Genomic DNA, 19,880 nt, shown 5'->3' on the forward strand with positions numbered 1-19,880 from the left:
TCCTCAGACATTCACCTCCCTCCTTTGTCTCAGACGCCCCTTCTTGTAGCTCATCCTCCAGCTGCTCAGGTAAAATTAACTGCTGCCAGCTCAGCTGCGTCTGTGCTGCCTGTGCAGCCGCTTGCACAAGGGCCACAGATAAGGCAGCTCTGGCAGCTAAATGTAACCCGCGTCTAAAGGTTGCTGCTGCACAGCCACACAGTGGCAGTTATGGAAGCATACGTTAAGTTGCTTGGTGCTAAAAGGACTTACAAGAATTACAGATGAGTTTTTCTGAGCTTCACTTTTTCACAGGGGGTCTACTTTTCTAGACCCCCTGGAGTGTTTACAGTGTCAGTTCACCATAATGACTCTTTGCCTTTATTGAGCTTTATTTTTTCAAACTACCGTTTCAATATATTTGTAATAATATTTATACAGGCTGAAAAATTGAATTGCAAAGGGAGGAAAAAGCAATCAAAAGATAACAATGTATTATGCTGTGCCTTGGGGTTATTTGCTGCTAATTCACAAGAATAAATAAATATTTAAAAAGCACAAAGACAATATACCCTTGAAACAGAAACCATCCAGTTCCTAAGCTGAAAATGTGGCCACAGATACTACTAAATATCCATAGCGAAAAGGAAAACATTTGCATTAAAAAAAAAAAGAAGCAAACTTTTTGGAGGAAAAAAAACCCAACCAACCTACTATATGACTAGCCCGGTGCATTAAAACCATTTTAAACTTCTTTGGTGGCTTTTTCTTTAGGAGAAGCAAAGAAGCAGGATCACACAATAGCAGGAAATTTAAGCTGGCCCATGTAATTGATAAAGCTAATTTCATCCTCAGCTCTAATGCAATAAAGGAAATGAAACACATTCCAATTTTATAATGATTTGATGGGGAGAAGACTTTATAAACTCCCAAAAGATAAATATTTGTAACTAATTGCCAGGTTCTGTCTTTGTCTCTTTCATTGTTCTTGCTGCCCTCAGGTGACTGCATCTGATAACTGCCAAGAATGACCATGTTCATATATACATAGTACCTATCTCCCAGAGTGTCCCACCAATTTATTGTTTCTCTAGCAGTCTTAAACTGATGTACTGGTGATACACAAAATATAACTATAAAATTAACTGTCTGTCTAGTTACTTTTTTCCACAAGAGACAAGATGAGTTTGTGCCCTTAGATACTGTGATGAGCCCAGATTCTGGGCTAAAAAGCTGTGTGTGGCTCATCCCTGCTATTGCCGTGTTGACCTCAGAGAGCAAACAGAAGTCCTCTGAAATGGCTGCAGAGACTCCACTGTGTTGTAGCTCCCCTCTTCAGAGTAGCTTCAAAGCTCTTCTGTCTCTACTGGCTAGCAAGCTTCTCCTGTAAGCCAAGTAGCCAGCCCTGCTGCATGCTTGATTCATCCCCATGCTGTTTAGTCAACGTTCCATGTGACCCTGTGTCCTCCACTCAGACTAATTAGTTAAGTCAGCTCTGGCTACAAAAGACAAACCTTTCACGACTTTCGGAAAAACCTCTTGTTTGGAAGGTTTGAATAATCTGAGAGAAAAAAATGTAATTAACTGCATTAAATTTCATACGCATTCTTCATTAAAATAAACTACTGTTGTAGCTTATTGTTTAGGATAGAGTTGTAGAACTTCTTTTTGCTCCGAAATATAATTTGTCACCCATCTGCTGGCTGGGTGACAATGAGGTTTTCATTCCTGTTGCTTCGATATCCTATTCTGCTGGAGGTATACACAGGCTGCAGGCAGAAGGTCACAGATCTAGCTTCCACACCCTGATGAGTTATTCAGCTGAAAAACTGGCCGTGTTGCAGAACCATTTTGGGTCAAATCCATGGGTGTGGAGACATCATTTACAAACACCAGAGTCCTTCCCTGAAGGAGCTCTAATCCTGATTTATCAGTGCCAAGACTGTTTAGAGAGCTATAGCTGCTGTTTTGGGTTTCTCAGGGCTGTGAACTGAGATAGTGCTGGAATATCTCCATAGCCATAGGCACGGAAATTTTGCAATAAATGCTTTTCTGTGGTACCTGACTGCAATCTCTACAACTAAGAGAGATTTGTAAAAGGGGACGATATAACTTAGCTCCAGAGAGGCAGGCTCTAAGGAGATAATTTAGCTCCAGAGAAGCAGCTTGGAGTCTTCTGTCACACTAGACAGCTTGGCCAGTGATAAAAATCTGGCACTGAGCTGGTGTAACAGCTAACTTAACAGGTTACAGGAGCAATTGTATCTCCTCCTGACCACAGAACAGGAGAAAGAGCACCCGTAAGCCAACCAAGTTTGTAGCAGTGAACCCTGTCAATGCAATGACATCTCTCTCCTGTGCTCCATGTTTAAAGGACATGCATGAACATTGCCCCCCCATGCTCTGTCCCTGTCGCCACTCTTCCCTCCATTCTGCCCTTACCAAGTGGTAAGGGCCAAGTCTTCCATCTCACATATTCAAAGCATATTCCCAGTGTGCAGACTTGTTGATATTGGCAAAAATTTGTTAAAACCTTCCATGGTGTCCATACTTTGGCCAACAGGGTAGTGGTGGGTAATGTACTATTTTGAAAGCACAGAATTTGGAATGTTTTCAGACTGGTTATCATTCCTTTCGCTTCCTTGCCAAGATTTTCTCTGGCCATGAATTGATCTGATACGGCCTTTGGTAACGTATCAAGTATGGATTGTTTTTATCAACCAGCAGTTTTCCCAAAGTACAGACAGGCTAACACCTAAAACAATGGTTGTTACTAATTGTTTTAGAAAATTTAACACACTTACAAGCATGAGTACCACACTGCTGGGTCACCACTGTTAATTTCTCTTTGCTTTCTCCAATACAATGCATGGGTGAGTGTACAATGAAGGGAAGCTGCATTGTTCCACCAGGAATAAGAGCATCAGGCACAGATGAAATCAGATTTGTGTCTTAGCATGTGCAGATTTTGTGAAGCCTATAAGGCCTTACAATGGATATTTTAAAAAATGAGACAATTTCAGAAAAAGATCTACCTATATTTCTGGTACTATCAAGGTTTTGATTCCTACTTGGCAGTTTTGGCCCCATGTTTATGATGTTTCATGTCAACATACATTGCAAATATTTTCTTTCCACTCTTAAGTTACTAGAAGTTATTAACAATAAACTGCTATATTAGAGGTTAAGCTAAGAAAGCAGGAGAGGATTGAGTAAGCACATGATCCTAGTATCTGGGAGAAAAGAAAAAATGCAAAGAACAGTGAAAACAGCACTGTTTGGAGAAAGCATTTCCCAAAGCACAGAAACTTAAGAAGCCAGATGTCCTGGTTTGAGCTGAAACTTCCTTGTTTTGGGTAATGGCCAAACAGAATTATTCCATGCAGTACGATAATTCCGCATTTAACTGGTTAAGGGGGTCGGGTGAAACGTTACGCCGGGAGCCTTTAAAAGCAGCAGGCCGGGGGTGGATCTTCCTCTCGGACTCCCGGACTTCACGAAGGGAGGACTCCCACGAATCCGCTCTGCCGGCGACCAGGCCCGACTAGGCCCGACTAGGCCCGACCTGCCGAACGACTGGACCTGAGGGCCTGCACCCCCAGAGATCGCCGAGGATCACAGACTGTGAACTATTCCTGCCGTGAGTCTCGTCTGGAATCGGGTGAGATATTCGAACTCCTGGCTGTTCCGTACAGGTAGAGTTTTTTTTCCCCTGCAGTTTTTTTTTCCCTTGCCATGCGGGGTTTCTTACCCCCCTTCTCCATCTCGCCGCGGACAGAACTTTACTCTGCGCTCCGCCTGGAAGCCACGGCAAAGGCCTTCACTCCCCCCTTGCTGCTGGCTGCCTGCCCAGAGCACTGACCTTGAACAGGACTGCACAGAACTCTGGTTATCTAAGTCCTCTCTTCTTCATTTTTTTTCCTTTTTCTGGGTTTGTGCCTATATATATAATAGTGAATTTTCTTTTTTTTCCCCCCTTAAACCCCTTCTGTCTCTAGCGTGACAAAGGGGATTCGTTAAGGAATTTGAGGGGTTGTTTACCTCGGCCCTCGACCCTTAACACCAGATTTTTAACGGGTTTCTATGTTGTGGATGACTGACTATTAAAAATGAATTATAGAAAAGCTGTGGTGAGAATTCCCCAGGATTAGAGATGGAAATGGAGAAAGAATTCAACAACTGAGGACAGAAAGCCTTCAGCTGGAGTTTGTGTCTCTTCATGTGACCCAGAGAATCTTGTTTTCCTTTTCAGAGCAGGGGAACTCGTCTCCCACGTGGGTCCTCTGATAAGTCAGCAGAGCTGAACTCCCTCCTTCCCAACTGTCTAGCTACAGTACGTGCAGGAATGTCATGGGTTTGATACCATGCGCTGCCTGCCCTCTTCAACACAAAATGGACAAAATCCAAAAGGTATTAGGAGTACTGTCAGGACACATGTATCGCACTTATGCACGTATGGTGTGTGTGAAGAAGTCTTGATTCTTTAGTACAACAAGCTAAAGCCTGCAGAAATTTCATGTGAATTAGCACATTATCCCTATAATGATGTGGAGAAAAAGAAGTCCCAACTTTTGGTGTAGCTCAGTATATCCCTGTTCTGTATCACACGCTTTGTCAAACCTGAAAAACTGTCTGCAGTTCAGGACAGTGAACTAAAAGCTTGAATTATCTCTTGCTTTTATTGTACAATAAATTATAGAACTTACTGTTCTATTCTCCATATGGAGGGAAAGCTGGTGAATGGACTAGTGAGTGGACTGAAAAACTGTTGTTTAAATGATTTACAGAGAAAATCCTCCCATGTCAGATTGATTGGACAGGAATTTGTGCATGCTGTGCTTGGAAGACCAGCAAAAATTATTTCCATAGTCTTGAGGAAACACTCTTTTATTGTAGAGAAGTTTGTATACACAGATGTGATGTATTTACAACAAGCTTTTCTTAAATAGATGACTGTTTAAAATCCTTCACAAATTTGTCAAGACTGAAAGAAAATTAAGCTCAGAGGCCCAGCCAGCCAGCCCAACCCCTAAATCCAGATTAATTCCCAGAGATAAGTGTAATGGGATATTAATACATGGAGTTATTCCAAAGGAATCAATAGGACTGTGACAGAGATCAATGGATGGACTTCAGGATTGGTTCAGTCAAATGTATTGCTAAGTTTGATCTCAGAGTAGATGAACCCCGAAGTAAAATTCCAACAAGCACATGGGAACCTTCCTTTTCCCAGGGGTGTGGAAGAGACAGGCAGAAAGAGTCTGGCCCTTTCTTCCTTGGCCTTTGCAAAGACATGTCACAGTGGCAACCTCTGTGAAAGGAAGTTCTTGGTCCTGTGTTCCCCTGGAAAGCTCTTTTCCAGAAAAAGGCAGGAGAAGCTCCACTCTTCTTTGGTCTGCAGAATGGAGTCAATGCACTGAGGGTGAGAATGGGTGTCCTTCTCAGGAAGGGTGTGGATTCACACACCAGCCAAGTCACAGGAGAGATGGCACCTTGGTTTCTTTTGGTGCCCCTCCAAGCTGTGGCTCAGCTCTGTACTACCCTTTACCTAGGGCAATGGCATCGGTCTAGCTTTAGCCTTCAATCACCCCAAATGCAGAGAAGACAACACAGGGGAAAATGATGAGAGGTAGAGATAGATATTATATTCCCTTTTCCCGTTCCTTTTCAATTAAAAGTAGAACTTTCATCAACAACAAAAAGCTACATGTGCAGGAGGCACTTCTCTGTGGAAGAAATAAATACCTCACAAAAGCATTCATGGATGGATGAGTCCCATGAGATTCTCAGCACAACCAGTTCAGCCATAAAAGGAACATAAAATCCACACGCTGATGCATATGAGAAACAAGCAAAACATATCTGTTAATACTCAAAGAAGTTACATGCATAAGTTTCCCATAGGTTGGGAATATAGATCTTAGCATCTGCATAATTTAGCTCACACTCAGCAGAACATTGCAATATTTACAGGCACATTCCAATGGGAAAACATTTGCATATAGAGTGCAAAAGACACACCTAACCATGGGACTTTAAAAGCAGGGATTTTGTGACCTCAAAATACTACTTGTGAAGTTGGTGGGGAGGAAAAAGGTGTGCAGGCAGGAAAAGAAAATTACCAGAAATTGGTAAGAACCCCTTTTTTGTGAGCGCTAGAATAGTTGCAGGCTGGGACAAAGCGAGTCCATGTAGACCACAGGTTCTGGCTTGTTATACATCACAGAGTGCTTTGTCTCCTCTCATTTCCCATACTTACCTTTCCAGTTAAATGCATTTACCCTTGGGCAGGTTGATGAGAATGTTGTGTAAGACTCATTCTTCTTGCAATCATCATCCTCCATAGCATAATAACTTCATAAATTCTTGCAGAACAGGAATTAAGTGGAATCTCACTCTTTTTGGACTTGGTCTGTACTCTGGAGGTGGAAGTGGGCATCTGAGGAAACTATTTGTAAAGCTTTGGAAGTTTTACGAATAATAAAAAAGGAAGTTACACTCTGAACCTGATGAGAATGCAAAGCTCTAATGCTCTCTAGCACTGCATGTCAGACACAGCGGAAAAAGCTATTTGGTGACTACCGTAACCTTAGTGCTACCCAGACCGGTTCTGAAACTAGTCCATTAGTTTCTGAAACACTACTGTAGTTGCAGCAAATTATTAAAACAATCTACAGAATTGTAGTAATACAACTTAGGTTTCAATATGTTAGCAAAACAGCAATGTATAACCCATACAGGTTATATCCTGGACGTGAAATTATCAAACTATTGCTCCAATGTCTGAAAAGTAAAGCTATCCTCCCTAGGCACGCAGCGCTCTCTCACTTATGCTGACACATAAGGTGGTGGTGGATCTTTAGCAGTTCCATTCACAGGATCATCATATGGTGGCAACAAGACCTGCAGGAAAGGAATAAAAGGTTATATTTTTAAAAAGAAGCCAGCTGATAAAATTTACAGAAAAGAAAACCCTTAAGGCGTTTCCTGAAAAATAACTAAAAGAATAAATTAGTAAGCAGGAGCAGAACAGTTAGAAAATGAAACAGTATTAGCTTCAAGTTCCTCCTTTTTAATTTGTGTGCCTGTTTTCATTATGAAGGAAAACATTATTTCTTCTCATTTCTTATCGACTCTAGTGAAAGCTTGATCTCAACCAAAGATCATTCATTCTGGTACCTGAATTTGTTCAATCTGGCAGTAACAGTAGCTGCTTATTCTGCAGCTCTCCTCTGTCAAGTGTGCTTAAATCCCATCTCCTGGAGATACTCAAACTGCTGAGCTAGAATGAGAAAAGTCCCCAAAACTCTTTCTGAGGTCTCTTTGGAATAGCTCATAATTATTTTGGTGAGGGGAGAAAGAAAGGAAATGGAGAACAAATTACCCAATGTCTAAAAAAATCTCCAGTTTTGTGCTTCTGGGACACTCAGATGTGAGAAGAAAGACCTACATTTTCCTAAGTCCTTCAGTGAATACTTCAACATCTGATAGAAATTAGAACAGCTTTAATCATATATCATCTCCATTCATAGAAGCCCAGGCAGCTTCCTAGGACATGGGAGATGGAAGTTCAGGCCACTCAGGGCAGAGAAGGGATTTGAACTAAGACTTCTACTTCTCTGAGCAAGCATGCTAGATATTATGCAATATTTAATGGCATCTGCTTTGACATGAGCTTGCATGTGAAAAGGTGAAGGAGCACTTGATCTGGCAAAGGCACTTTATGCAGCTGAAGATGAGTTATTCATGATGGAATTTCCAGATTTATCAGCATTGCTTCTTGGTCATTAAAGAGCACATAAAGCTGATTGTCTAAATATACATAGGGAAAATCCAGATCTCAATAAAGTCAATGGAATCTTTGCCGTGAGAGGATTTCACCAGTTCTTAAAGGAGTTGATAACCTGCTTTCTGAAAAGAAACATCTGTAATCATCCCTTTTAGACCTCATTCACAACGTAAAAAAAATCATTGGGAATCTTTCTATAGATTTAAATAGATTTTGGTTCAGGCTTTTGTGGGATAGTTCCAAGGGTGATTCACATTGTACTTATGTCAGTTTACAGACATGCATGATGACCATGTGTTCAAGTACATCTGTGCACATGTTTGTTGGATTACAGAATGGCTACCTTGGCATCTTCAGCCCTTAATCAAAACAGTTTCACTATTTAGAAAAGGAAATTGTCAGAGCCGTCACTCTTTATTAATACCATATGTTTGAACTTGTAAATGCAATATGCTATGCATATATTCACTACATAATCTAAAAAGCCTTGTATCAAAAAAGCATTAAATAAATTATTTCAACTTCAAGGGGTGCAAACAGCTTATGGCAGACATCTATAAAATTAGGACAACATATAGAGCTTCAAATGCATATTGAGATAAAAATCATAAATATATTTTGAAATGTAACCTCAGTAAATCACACTGCTAAAGCATGTAAATTGTGAAAAAAACTGCAATTGAGATCCTCTTCCTAGAGCTGATCATTAGTTTAATAACAGGGTTTCTAATAAAATCCTTGTGTTACTAGAAAAGGCACATGTTCATTAGTTGATGATGAAGTAACATAATTAGCAATTGCATCTGATCTACAGATTACTCTGAAAATGAATCAAGCTCACTTAGTGAAGATTTAGCTGTCTTATTGCACTCTTGTAATGATAAGCCCAAACTGTGGTCCATTCCTTTCAGGCTCAGAGTCCATTTCACCAGGCGTGCTAAGAAATCACAGCAGATGCAATCCAAAAAGCTGTCCATCTTCCAGGTCTACAAGCTGATTAATAAAGGACAGTACCTCTTCCTGTGCTCTGATCCTCTTTTAGATCAAGTGTCCTACTGTAGTTACATCAGTATTATTACTCCAGCATTGAGGTTACTGACATTTGCAGTAGGTCTCCTGGAAGATTCATTGCTATGAGTGAGCTGCTTCACTCCCTTCACTCCTGTATGAAACAAAATCTGTCTGGTAGGAGAACAGCCTCCTGGTGAGGCTTCTACCTCTTGGGAGGTGAGCACTCTGCTTTGCACTATGGACCCAAAACTCGTATGTGGGTCAATGGCCCCAAGGATCCTCAGAAGACGTTTTCTCACTTATCAACAGTTCAACAGGAAGTGAGGGGAGACAGGAATACCTACAGGAGTAGGTATTTTGGAGAAAATACCTTCTTCTTGGAGAAGCCACTGGCTAAACCCTAAGGCATATGGATTTCTGTAGGAATCTTCAAGGTATGTGGGATGTGAACTGGGGAGACTAAAAAGATTCAGTGTTTTCACAAGAAAATATCTACAGTGGAAGGCTAAAGAGTATTTACCAAATGTCTGTATGATATATCACTTTATTGCTGGCAAAGTTTATTTGTCTGAACAGTTCTACCAGTGACGACTTTACAGGCTTACTCCCCACACTTCTTTGTGTTTAAACATTTAAATACCCTGATCTTGCATTCCTTGACATGAACAGAAAATAGTGATAAAAGTGATAAAAAATGAGTGTGAATGAGCAGAATTCAAAATTACTACCTTTCCCTAGAAGTCTGTGAGTTAGACAAAGAAAATATGGATAGGATATTAAATAAAGGTTAAGATGAATGAATGTAGTGGACAACAACACATGGAAGAAAGCATTCAGTTTGTGGAATACATGCTGCCAGCTGCAACTCCAAGTATCTCACATCATTAGTATAGTAGAAGTCCTTTAATTTAAATGTTTTACTTTAAGTCAATGTGGTTTTGTTACTGTTATTTAATAATCTGTCGACAGTCTCAATAATAAACCATTATCTTCCGTGACAGTTCGAATAACTCTTCAACCACTCTATAATTACAAATCTTCTGCCTCTGCCTCTGTAAGACCACCTTCTAATTATTTTTGACAAGAACAGAGTTCCAGGCCATTAGCTTCCCTTAATAATTTTTCCATCTTTTCTCAGTTAAGTCTATTTTGGTAAAAGGGAGAAATATTAAACTTAATACAACATAAAACTTGAATTATCTCAGCTTTTAACTATTTACTGTTGAAATAGTTAACAGCTTACAAAAATCTCAAGGAATAGAGAATTTGTTAGATTTTTTATCACTGAATTTGTACTAAAGTAGCTGAGAGGAAAATCCAGATCAGAGTAGTTTTCCCTTCTCTTGCGTTAATTTTAAATCTCAGCGTGGCTTGATGGAAGCAGATAAGTGCCTTGGACATAAAACAGCATAGTTATTCTGGCAGCATGCTATGCTCTCCAGAGACATAAAATGGAAGCCAGTCACTGAGCCAAAGGCTGAATTCAGAAACTGGAAAAATAGACAGAAACTCACTATTCAGTCTTATCGTGGAACCTTATTAGAATGGACTTTAGTAATCCATGAAGGACAAAAACATATGCATATGGCATCCCCAAAGCAGAATATCTGCTAGGACAACTGATGCATTTTGTTTCCTAGGCACTACATTTGAGCATTTCCTTGCTTGTTTGTTGTGAATTGAGAAAAATGTTAGTTCCGCTGGATGCTCTCAGCCTAATATTTACAGTGTTTGAGATTGTCACTCCCAAGTTACTATAAAAAGTAAGTACAAAGGACCCCCATTTTTTGGAACTTGGCGATCCCCTGCTTTTTATTAGCAGACCAGCAAGCAAGTTTGGAAGATTAGGTGGTTGTAGAGTTCAGTCTTAAAGGATGCCTAAAATCCAAAGGACAGAGGCCCCTAACATCTTTCACAAACCCTATAACTGTATTTAAGAAACATGTAGCATTTTAACATCATTCTTTAATACGCAGCCAGAGGAGGAGGTGACACACATTGTTTATATAGTTGGCTGGTGATAAAAGCATTGCACAGAGACTCTGAGACCAGAGCTCTAAGGGCTCCCAAACCAAGAGGGTTCAAAGCCTATCTGCTTCTATCTGCCATACGAATGCTCCAGATGTAAGATTTTCAGTTAGGTTGGAAGTACCATTTTCCACCCTCCTGATGTCACAGTGAAACCAAGTATGCAAGAATCCATGAGGAAAGAAAGAAAACAGGAGAAAGTGTGGCTGTGTAGTCCCATGGTTAGGGTGCTTAAGTAGGACAGGGAGTCTTAGGTGCTGGGGTTTGCTCTCAATACCATTAAAGCATTTTGTGATATGCAGTCTTGTTGTGTAATGCGAGAAATAATCCAGAACTGATTCATAAGAAATCCTGGTCCTTACTAAGCTGATGTCATCCCAGTGGTTTGGATAATTATATTACACAAGCATCTCTCTATTATAAAGCACATGGTACAGGACGATCTTCTCTGGAAGAAATAATTACCATACAACTTTGCCAATGGCTATAACATATTCAGTTCATATAAGCATACATAATTTCTTATTTTTTCCATCCTGATTAATCTGGTTTTGGAGAATAAGTTTTTAAAGACATTGCTTAGAAATATGCCTAAGAAGAAACACAGGCAAATATTTGTGTATTCAAGGAGTTTGAAATTGATCTTGTCTCAAAGGTGGTTGTTTGGTTTGGTTTTGGGTTTGTTTTTTTTTTTTCAGGGGGATGTGGGGAATTGCATAATTTCAATAATGACTCCGTATTTTTGCAGCTTATTCCAAATTTATCTGAACTTAAGTAGAAAATTTTCTTTCTTTGGCATAGATACAAGATTTCTTATATTGTTGCAGTTATTCCTGTTTGAACTCAAGCTCTTAGATCTGTTTGGTGTCTAGCACATTTCTAGAAGAGAAAATGTACTTAGTCCGGTACAAGTAAACTTAAATATTTAATTAATTGATTATTTCTGCATTCTAAAGGCTCTCACCCCAAACTCACTGAACTCAAGAGAAATCTTTCTGTGTCTCTAGAGAGCTTTGGATCACTTTTCCCCCCAGCCCACTGTATTCTCACTGGGTGGAATGGTACAATTGTTAGGTAACAGCTTTGAGTTTGGACAGCATTTTGGCTGGCAGCTATATAGAACTTTTGCGAGTTCCCACGGCAAAATACCTTGTTGGTATCTTGTTAGAAACAAACATTGTTAGAGACAGCTCTAACATACTTTTCTCTAACACCTTCTGGAACAGAAATCCACTTGATAATGCCAAAAAAAAGCTGTAGATTAAAAATGTCTATGGTAAATGCTGCTGGCTGTAGTGAGCATACAGGATGTTTTCCCAAACTTTAGCTTTTCAATAAAAACTCCAGTCCTTTACCCTGAAGGACTTCACATTGCATCAATATGCAGTATATAGACAGGGACAGGTGACAACTAGCCAAGTGAAATTAGGGTCATCACTACTGCAAGTTAATCCTGGTCCTGTTGCTGACCTTTTGTTTCAGCAAGTTGTTCATCTTAGGAAGATCTCCCATTTGCAAAACAGGCATATTATTTGAAACATCTTAAAAGGTGTTGGATGAAACTTGCATATGACTGAATGAGAACGGGACTAAATTGTGGAAATACTTAAAAACTCAATACATAAATTTCAGCCTATGCCTGGAAATCTTTACCCATCCTCTTCACCACAGCTACGTACGCATTATGGATCACTCTCCTGCAGAAGCAACTTCTGAATTTCAGACCCTCAAACCGCTACCACGCATCCTTATGGGAGGCCTGCGTGAATACGTGGGGAAGAAAGGGAGAGAGGGCAAAAGAAGCCTGTTCTTTCACACAGCTCACATACAAAGGGTCAGTTCTGTGTTAATGTAAAACTGGAGGGAAAGTAACCACAAAGTGAATGGTGGTAGAGAGCTGGCGAGAGTATGCCAGAACCCGTGCTGGTGTATTTCACAGGTAAAAGTGCTGAACCACAGGCATTTCCTTAGCCAGGAGCCTCTGTCCAACACGCAGCCCCTGGCCTGGTGATGGGACGAACACTGACACAGCTGCAGGCTGAAATACAGTCACTGCATGCCTCTCCTAATTCAGGAAAAATTTTCTCCCTGAGGTAGCACAGGGCTGATGCATCAGGTTCAGAGATAAATGAACTGAAAGATGAGGTTTTAAGCAGCACATGCCTGGTTGTACCATTCCTCTGCTCTGGGTTCCTTTCATCTCAGTGATTCCTGTCCAAGACCAACCACTAACTTGTATCAATCTGATACCATTGTGTGGTTTGGAGAAGGTTTAATGGTATGCAATCACACTCACCGATTTCAGTTTTACTTCCCTGCTCTCCTGGCATTCACCAAGCCAAGAGGAGTGGAATTTCCTCCTACAGCTGTGGTGCTTTGAGGAGCCATTAGCTGCAACGTAAACCCTGCTCAGCTGCAGTGAAGCAAACAGTGAGCCTACAAACAGCTCTAGAGGGAAGGCTGCTGACACGACCACCTGGCCAGTTCAAGATAGTCCCAACAGCCTGCATGGACTGTTGGGTTCTGGACTATGGAAATATTACGAAGATCACCTGGGGAAAACAGATTTCTGTGTGCATAAACCACTATAGCTGGCTGACTGCTTTACTCTGTATGCAGGAATGGCTGAGAATAATTCTCTCCTTGCAATGTTTTCCTGTCAAGTTTGACAACATGGTTTTCTTGTAAGAAGTCTAAGTTTACAGAGGAAAATGTAAAATTAAGATGTATTTCTTGCTCAAGATTTTCAGAAATCTAGATCTCAGCAGAACTCTGTTATGGGGACTCAAGGCAGCAGGCGGCAGCTATTTCCTTTAGTACTATGTATGAGAATAAACACTAGACTGTATGTAAATATCACTGAGTATGTAATTAATTTTGTATTTTTATTTGAAAGGAAATAAGCCTATTAATGTGGCATGTTTTATTTCTTGTACAACATTTACTGGAAATTACTATATATACTGATTTTATTGAGACAGACTCTTCAAAAGTTTCTAATGTTTCTGTCTATAGGATGGGAAGAAGCAGCATTTATCAAGAGTTTCTGAAGAAATGCAGTTTTTCTACAATGGAGTAAGAAATGGGGATTAGCTTTTACCACGCTGCAGCTAAGCACATTTACTGGTCACGTCTTACAGGAATTTTTCTTCCACTGGCTTTTCTAGCCCACATTTGCACCCATGTTGATTTTTAGAAGTCCCACAGCTAACCTAGGTATTATGTGAAGAAATACCTTTTTTACTTTGCTATGAAATCTGCCACTAGCTATTTCATTGAATGTCCTATAGTTCTTTTGCTAAGACAGTGAGAGTTGCTACTCCTTTACCTTCTCTGCCACTCGTAATTTTAAAGACCTCTATCTTCTCTCTTGTTCTGTCTCTCTTTCGTCCCACTAAAGATCCTTGCTTCCCTGCAGTGCAGTCTGCAGTTAATTTCTTTATACTAAGAAACTCATTTGGCAGTTTTGGGTCCAGGATGAAGAGACCGCTCCAAGACCAGGCGTGTGAAGAAACATTACATTCAGGAGCATGCTGGGCAGGGAGCTGACCTCCATCTGGATGAAGCTTCCTTCATGCTAAGGAGAATGTCAGGCACTTTCACCCACCTGACCTGTGTTAGATGTTCTTCCAGAGGAGATCAACTGACCTTTAGAAGCAATTCTTATAAATAAATGTTTATAATATCTGCTGCAGAGGTGGCTGTTTACCTCTGATATGGTAAATGGCTGATCTGGTCAAAAGTGTCCAGTAAAAGCAACTGTTCCCGAGGAAGTTAGAGAGCAGTGCTTACAAAAAAACCCTTTCCCTTCTTTCTTTTCCTTCTTCCCCTGTCCCCAGATAAAAAAGTCCTGGGTGTAGGGCCAAAGCTTCACATCCAAGCCAAATTATATTTAATACAAAATGAGAAATGTTTTACTTTATTCACAGATGCCTTTGCTTGAAAAGAAGCCCAAAAGGTACTAGCTAATTACTATTTAAGGATTTCATTATATGTTTTCTGTCCAGTAAATCCCAAGAAACCTTCCTCTCAACATAGACAGGAAGTATTTTCATGTTCATATATATGCATTTCCTTTAGAAACCTCACTAGAATGACTACGGATGGGAGTAACTCGAAGCAGACTAGCTCAGAGGTTACTTACAACCCCACTCAGTGAAGGAGTAGGCCTCAATGCTGCAAAAGCATCTGTGCGAAGTTAGAGTTGGTATGTCTTGTTTTCCTTTGACAAAACTGCTTGTTTATTCAAAGCCATCAGCTCTCCAATACAGTATTTAAGAAACTTTACACAAGTTTATGGATTTTTGCAATGAAGCAGCACAATATTTTCAGACCTCCAGGAAGAGGAATAAATATATATGTTACTAGGACACAGCAATATTTAGGGACAGATTGTGATTATCCTTGCGTGGGAAGAAAATTGGATTCAGGAAGCTATTGCCTTTTTCCATCACGTGCAACCTCATAAAAGTCATGCAGAATAATGGTGTAATTACCCTCTTTGCTACATCTTGGCCAGCCCTCTACTGCTACATCTCTAGTTATGCGTCATGATTTTTTATGGACAGAATTTTTTTTTTCAATTTTTCTTTTTTCTTTTTCTTTTTTTTCTGGATAAGCATATGCTTTCTCAGGGGGTACTTGCCTGCATATCACCAGAACTGAAGACTTTGAATCTGTGTAACAAATAATAGCTGATGTGCTGTCCTGAGTGCAGAGACTGTGACAGAGCACTAATCCTTCAATGGACTTTTAAATTACTAACCTGCATCGCTTTCTAACCTTATCTCCTCTTGTGATTACATCCTGTATCCCACTCAAGAGTTAACAAGATGGGAACCTAGGAATAGCTCACAAGGGGCAGCCAGATTGTATAACAGGACTGGTCATCTTGCAAGGACTGCAGTCTGCAAGCATCTGTAATCTGCCTGCATTACAGATATTGCTGGGAAGGCTTCTGTGTTACCTTCATCTCACTGCATGGACCGTTTTTCCCTCTCTATATGCCTAGGGACAGGGGGTGACCCAATGTTGGTCTTAGGGCACCACAACAGAGAGATGGTCTAGTTGTAAAGTTTGGAGGTAGATTTTGAAGTCTCATTATAACTTTTGGAAGTGTTAAGATCTGGGATTTGGAGATGATAAATTTTTAGTTCTGTCTTCCATATGTATTTTTCATTACTTTTATTTTTTATTTTTATATGAACATATTCTTTTGGTATCACCATTAAAAAGTATACAAAATATGTGTATCTAAAACACAAGTTTTCTTGCACAGCGTATTTAGGCATTTCCTAGTGAATGTTGAAGGGAACCCTTTGTTTATCACCAAATTATTATAATACTGTGTTAAAACTACAAAGGACTAGTGTCACAAAAGGTGACAAACTGACAGCTTGAGAGAAAAGTCTTATGTTTATACAAAAAACCATTAATGTTACTAACTCACATCTGTAAAGCACCTGTCAACCAGAAACTCCCACAAACTTTTGCAGATCTTCTAAATTTGCTACATGAACGCTTACTCAGCCTTTTTCTTTCAGAAACTGAGTGGTATCACAGAGCTCATTTAAAGCAGCCTTCACTTTCCTCACTGCCCCTAAGACAGAAGACCAAAACCACAAGTGCTGTGCAGTTTGGGCAGACCGCAGTGGACATAAAGAGTCCGGAGGGACACTTGGGAAGAGCGCAGTTACTCTATGGGAGCCATTAAAGTGAATAGAAATCAGACTGAAAGAATGGTCCAGAAATCACCAGAAGCCATTAACAACCACAGGAAGCTGGACCTCTGGGTTATTGTCCTGCCCTCATCAAAACAACCGCAGCTGGGTGCTCCTCCCTGGTAGGGAGCTGAGCATTGCCCTCCTGCAGTCTCTAAGAGAACAATGCCACCTACTGAACCAGCAGCTGCAGCGGCTCCCTCCCACCTACCTGATGGCTGATGCTCTTCCTGCATCTGCATGGTTTATGGTTTTGGGTAAGTCTTGGCAAAGAGGCTCGGGGCTGGAGGGACTGGGATGCGTGAGGAGTTTCTCCCTGGCTTGGCAAAGGCCAGGCTTATACTGTGTGTTGCAATGATATCGGATGAGCTAGTGCTGGAGCTGAAGGCAGGAGTGCCTCTGGAAGAACAGTTCTGCAGAAGGGCAGGGCTTCTAGCACAGGCCAGCTGTATGGCTGTAAAGCCACAGCATGGCTAACTGCTGACAGACCTTTGCCTCTTGCACTCTGCTTCATTTCCCTGTCTGAACAATACCTCCCTAAGTGAATTCAGGCCTCCCAGCCCTTTGTTGCACAGTGTAACTATGACTTGCGTCTGATCTGGAAAGCTCACACATGGCTCAGTATACCCATACATCCTCGGCAACAGGGATTTAAGTTGTCATCGGCTTTTGCTCACTGATACATATCCTTGAAATTTATTGAAGACTTTGACTAGTTGTTTGAAGTCCACAGAACAGCAGCTGTCAGATGGTAATGAATCAACCCCGTTAGAAAAAAAAGGTTTGTAAAGAAACACTGCAAATTTATAAACTGTTTTTTCCTACATTGCAACACTCCCAATTAGTGAATCCAAAAGGATTTGGAAGATCTAAATCACACATCCCCATTTCATGTCTTCTTTTTAATCTAATTATAAACACTGAGAACAGATTTGTCTGTTTCTATTACAAATCTCTTATGAATTGTCATGGATTAGAATAATTCCAGTATTTGAGCTGCAAACATACAGCTTTTGTGCTAAAAATAAAAATCTACTGGGGAAAATAGATAAATGTATATTTTGATCTTGTAATTTAACTTGTAAGTAAATGTAATCACTATAAAAACAAATGAAAATGTTTTGGAAATATTATTTTTAAACATAAGAGGGTATTTGCCCCAAACTGACACCGTTAACAGCCTGCTCCAAACAGCACAGCAGCTACCTAGTAATAGGTGAGACCTATAACAGGAAGAGTAATTAGCAAATGACACTAAGAGCGAGCAGGCAGCATGAAGCAATTTAGACCACAGGGAATGCTGGATTTTAAGACAAAATCCTTCTATTAACAAGGAAGTAGTGGAAGAAAGAGCTGAGTATAGATGACAAGATGCAAAAGTTAAATGAAAAAAAAGAAGGAAGAAAAACCAAACTCTTCACTAAGATTAAAGGAAAACTGACAAGGGATGGGACTTCACTGCAGGTAGAATATGAAGTGCTGGAGCAGCTGAATATCTGTTTGTTGGCAGATGCAGACTGTCATGATACTTCTCTGCAACTCAAAATCAAACAGAAGAGGAGAGAGTGCTCAAGTCCCACATGTACACTATCAAGACATGAATGCTGGCATCCATCTGGAGCTGGAGCCCTTTGAAAACTCTCGGATTAAAGACATTGCTCATGGAATGTTTATAAGGGCAAGTCTGCAGAAAAACAGATCCAGCATTTAAACCACGCTCCCACATTCATGTAGCCTATAGCATGTGGTTACTAACTAATCACCCCCTTTACTTCAAGCACTGGGTAGTTCTGCTTATATCCTTTTTTTTTTCTTCTTCCTTGCCTCAGCTGCTTCTTCCTCTTCTCTGCCTCTCACTTTACCTGCTTTCCCTCTTGCAGATTTTATCAGTTTCCACTAGGGAAGGTCTGGACTCAGCTGGAGGTCCTGAGAAGTCATGTCAGGGGTATTCATTTGTGGTGTTTGCTAGCTTTAAAGTATCTTCATGGTTTCTACTCACTGGAAAGATATGCCTGTGATCTAGTGGCCCAGTAATAATGTTATGAATACAAACTGCCAAACAAGACCAGCTACCTGGTGAATGTTGCCAAATTTGTAAAATTTTTATGCCACATTACAGAAAATATCTCTAAAGTGGGATTTTTCTCCAAGTTATCTTCTCCTCTGACATGTACCATCCCCAAACTGGCTCAGTAGTTGGAAGTCACATCTCAAAGTACCTGTCAGAAACAGGAGTTCTTGCATATGGTTTGTCTGCTTCTGGGCTCCATCTCACACTTCAGTCTGTTTAATCGGCGTAAGTCTAAGGGTCCTTCTCTCTATCCACAGCCAATTCCACACATTTAGAATAACACAATAACACAAAGAATGAATCTTCCAACCTTACTAAAGAATATTCTTCCTCTGCTTAGAGAAATCATCCAGCAGGAGTGAAAGACCTAACTGCACTTCTCAAACAAGTCTCCTACTGCTTTCAGAAAGGGATAGCAAACAAAAGTGCTGACAGATTAACTACAGGGTACTTAGTTGATGTCATGTCCACAGAAGGAATGTATCTGCATTGAAAAAATAAGTAACTTATTAACCATTGAGTATAAGTGTATGTCTGATAGGACCCATTGGAGCAATTTGATAAAGTACCTAAGGATCTAAACCCCACTCTGAAGAGAGATTTACTGCTTTACATTTTATCCCTACTGGCAGCATGACTGTAGATGAAACTGTGAGAGTTAAAAATAAAAAAAATTAAATTCCCCCGGCTGTCCAAGAGTGCAAAGGAGCTAGTCCTGCACTGGAGAACAAATTGTCTAACTTTGAGTTATCTTCTGTACTCATATGCTGTCAATTTTTCCAGATTGGATGAGTATTTCCATGGTACTGCTGTCACAGTTCAAGTTAGTGTAGAAAACGAATCTTGATCCATGGCATACTTGAGCAGGTGGCAAGGAAAAAAAGCAATCTCAGATGGGGAAAGTGGAAAAAATAATATTCAGGTTACTATGGTTGACTTCGGGGGAGCTACCATACTGCCATGCCAAAATCTCCTACAGATACCTCCAGAAGCTGAGGGGAGAGAAGTATTGGAGAAACACTTGGAGAAGGGAGATATCATATCCCTGAGTGACTCTGCTGTGACTAAGATATATAGCCGGATCCCCTGGTCATGGTGTTATCAGACCCTAGAGCATAAGAGGGTCATGCCTTCCTACCAGCTGGGGTCCAAGCCATTCCCCTGTCCAGCAGCAGCTGGTACCCCCACGCCCTAATGCAGTCTGTTCATGGAGACAAGCTGAGTATGTTCATGTAGTGTCAAACTTCAATCCAGGGCCACAGAAGGAGGACCTCTCACCTAA

General features: G+C 40.5%; 1 protein-coding gene across 1 annotated transcript in view; it reads right to left on the minus strand.

Moving 5' to 3' along the window:
* Positions 1–6,807: 6,807 nt before the first annotated feature.
* LAPTM4B (lysosomal protein transmembrane 4 beta) overlaps positions 6,808–19,880 on the minus strand; it is a gene marked incomplete at its 5' end in the record, with an annotated part of 40,649 nt that continues 27,576 nt past the window's right edge. Inside the window, one exon of the mRNA XM_010141041.1 lies at positions 6,808–6,882. Within this exon, the coding sequence (XP_010139343.1) occupies positions 6,808–6,882 (75 nt within the window). The remainder of the gene's footprint in view (positions 6,883–19,880) is intronic.

Source organism: Buceros rhinoceros, unplaced genomic scaffold, assembly GCF_000710305.1.
Source record: "Buceros rhinoceros silvestris isolate BGI_N320 unplaced genomic scaffold, ASM71030v1 scaffold9480, whole genome shotgun sequence".
Classification (NCBI taxonomy): Eukaryota; Metazoa; Chordata; class Aves; order Bucerotiformes; family Bucerotidae; genus Buceros; species Buceros rhinoceros.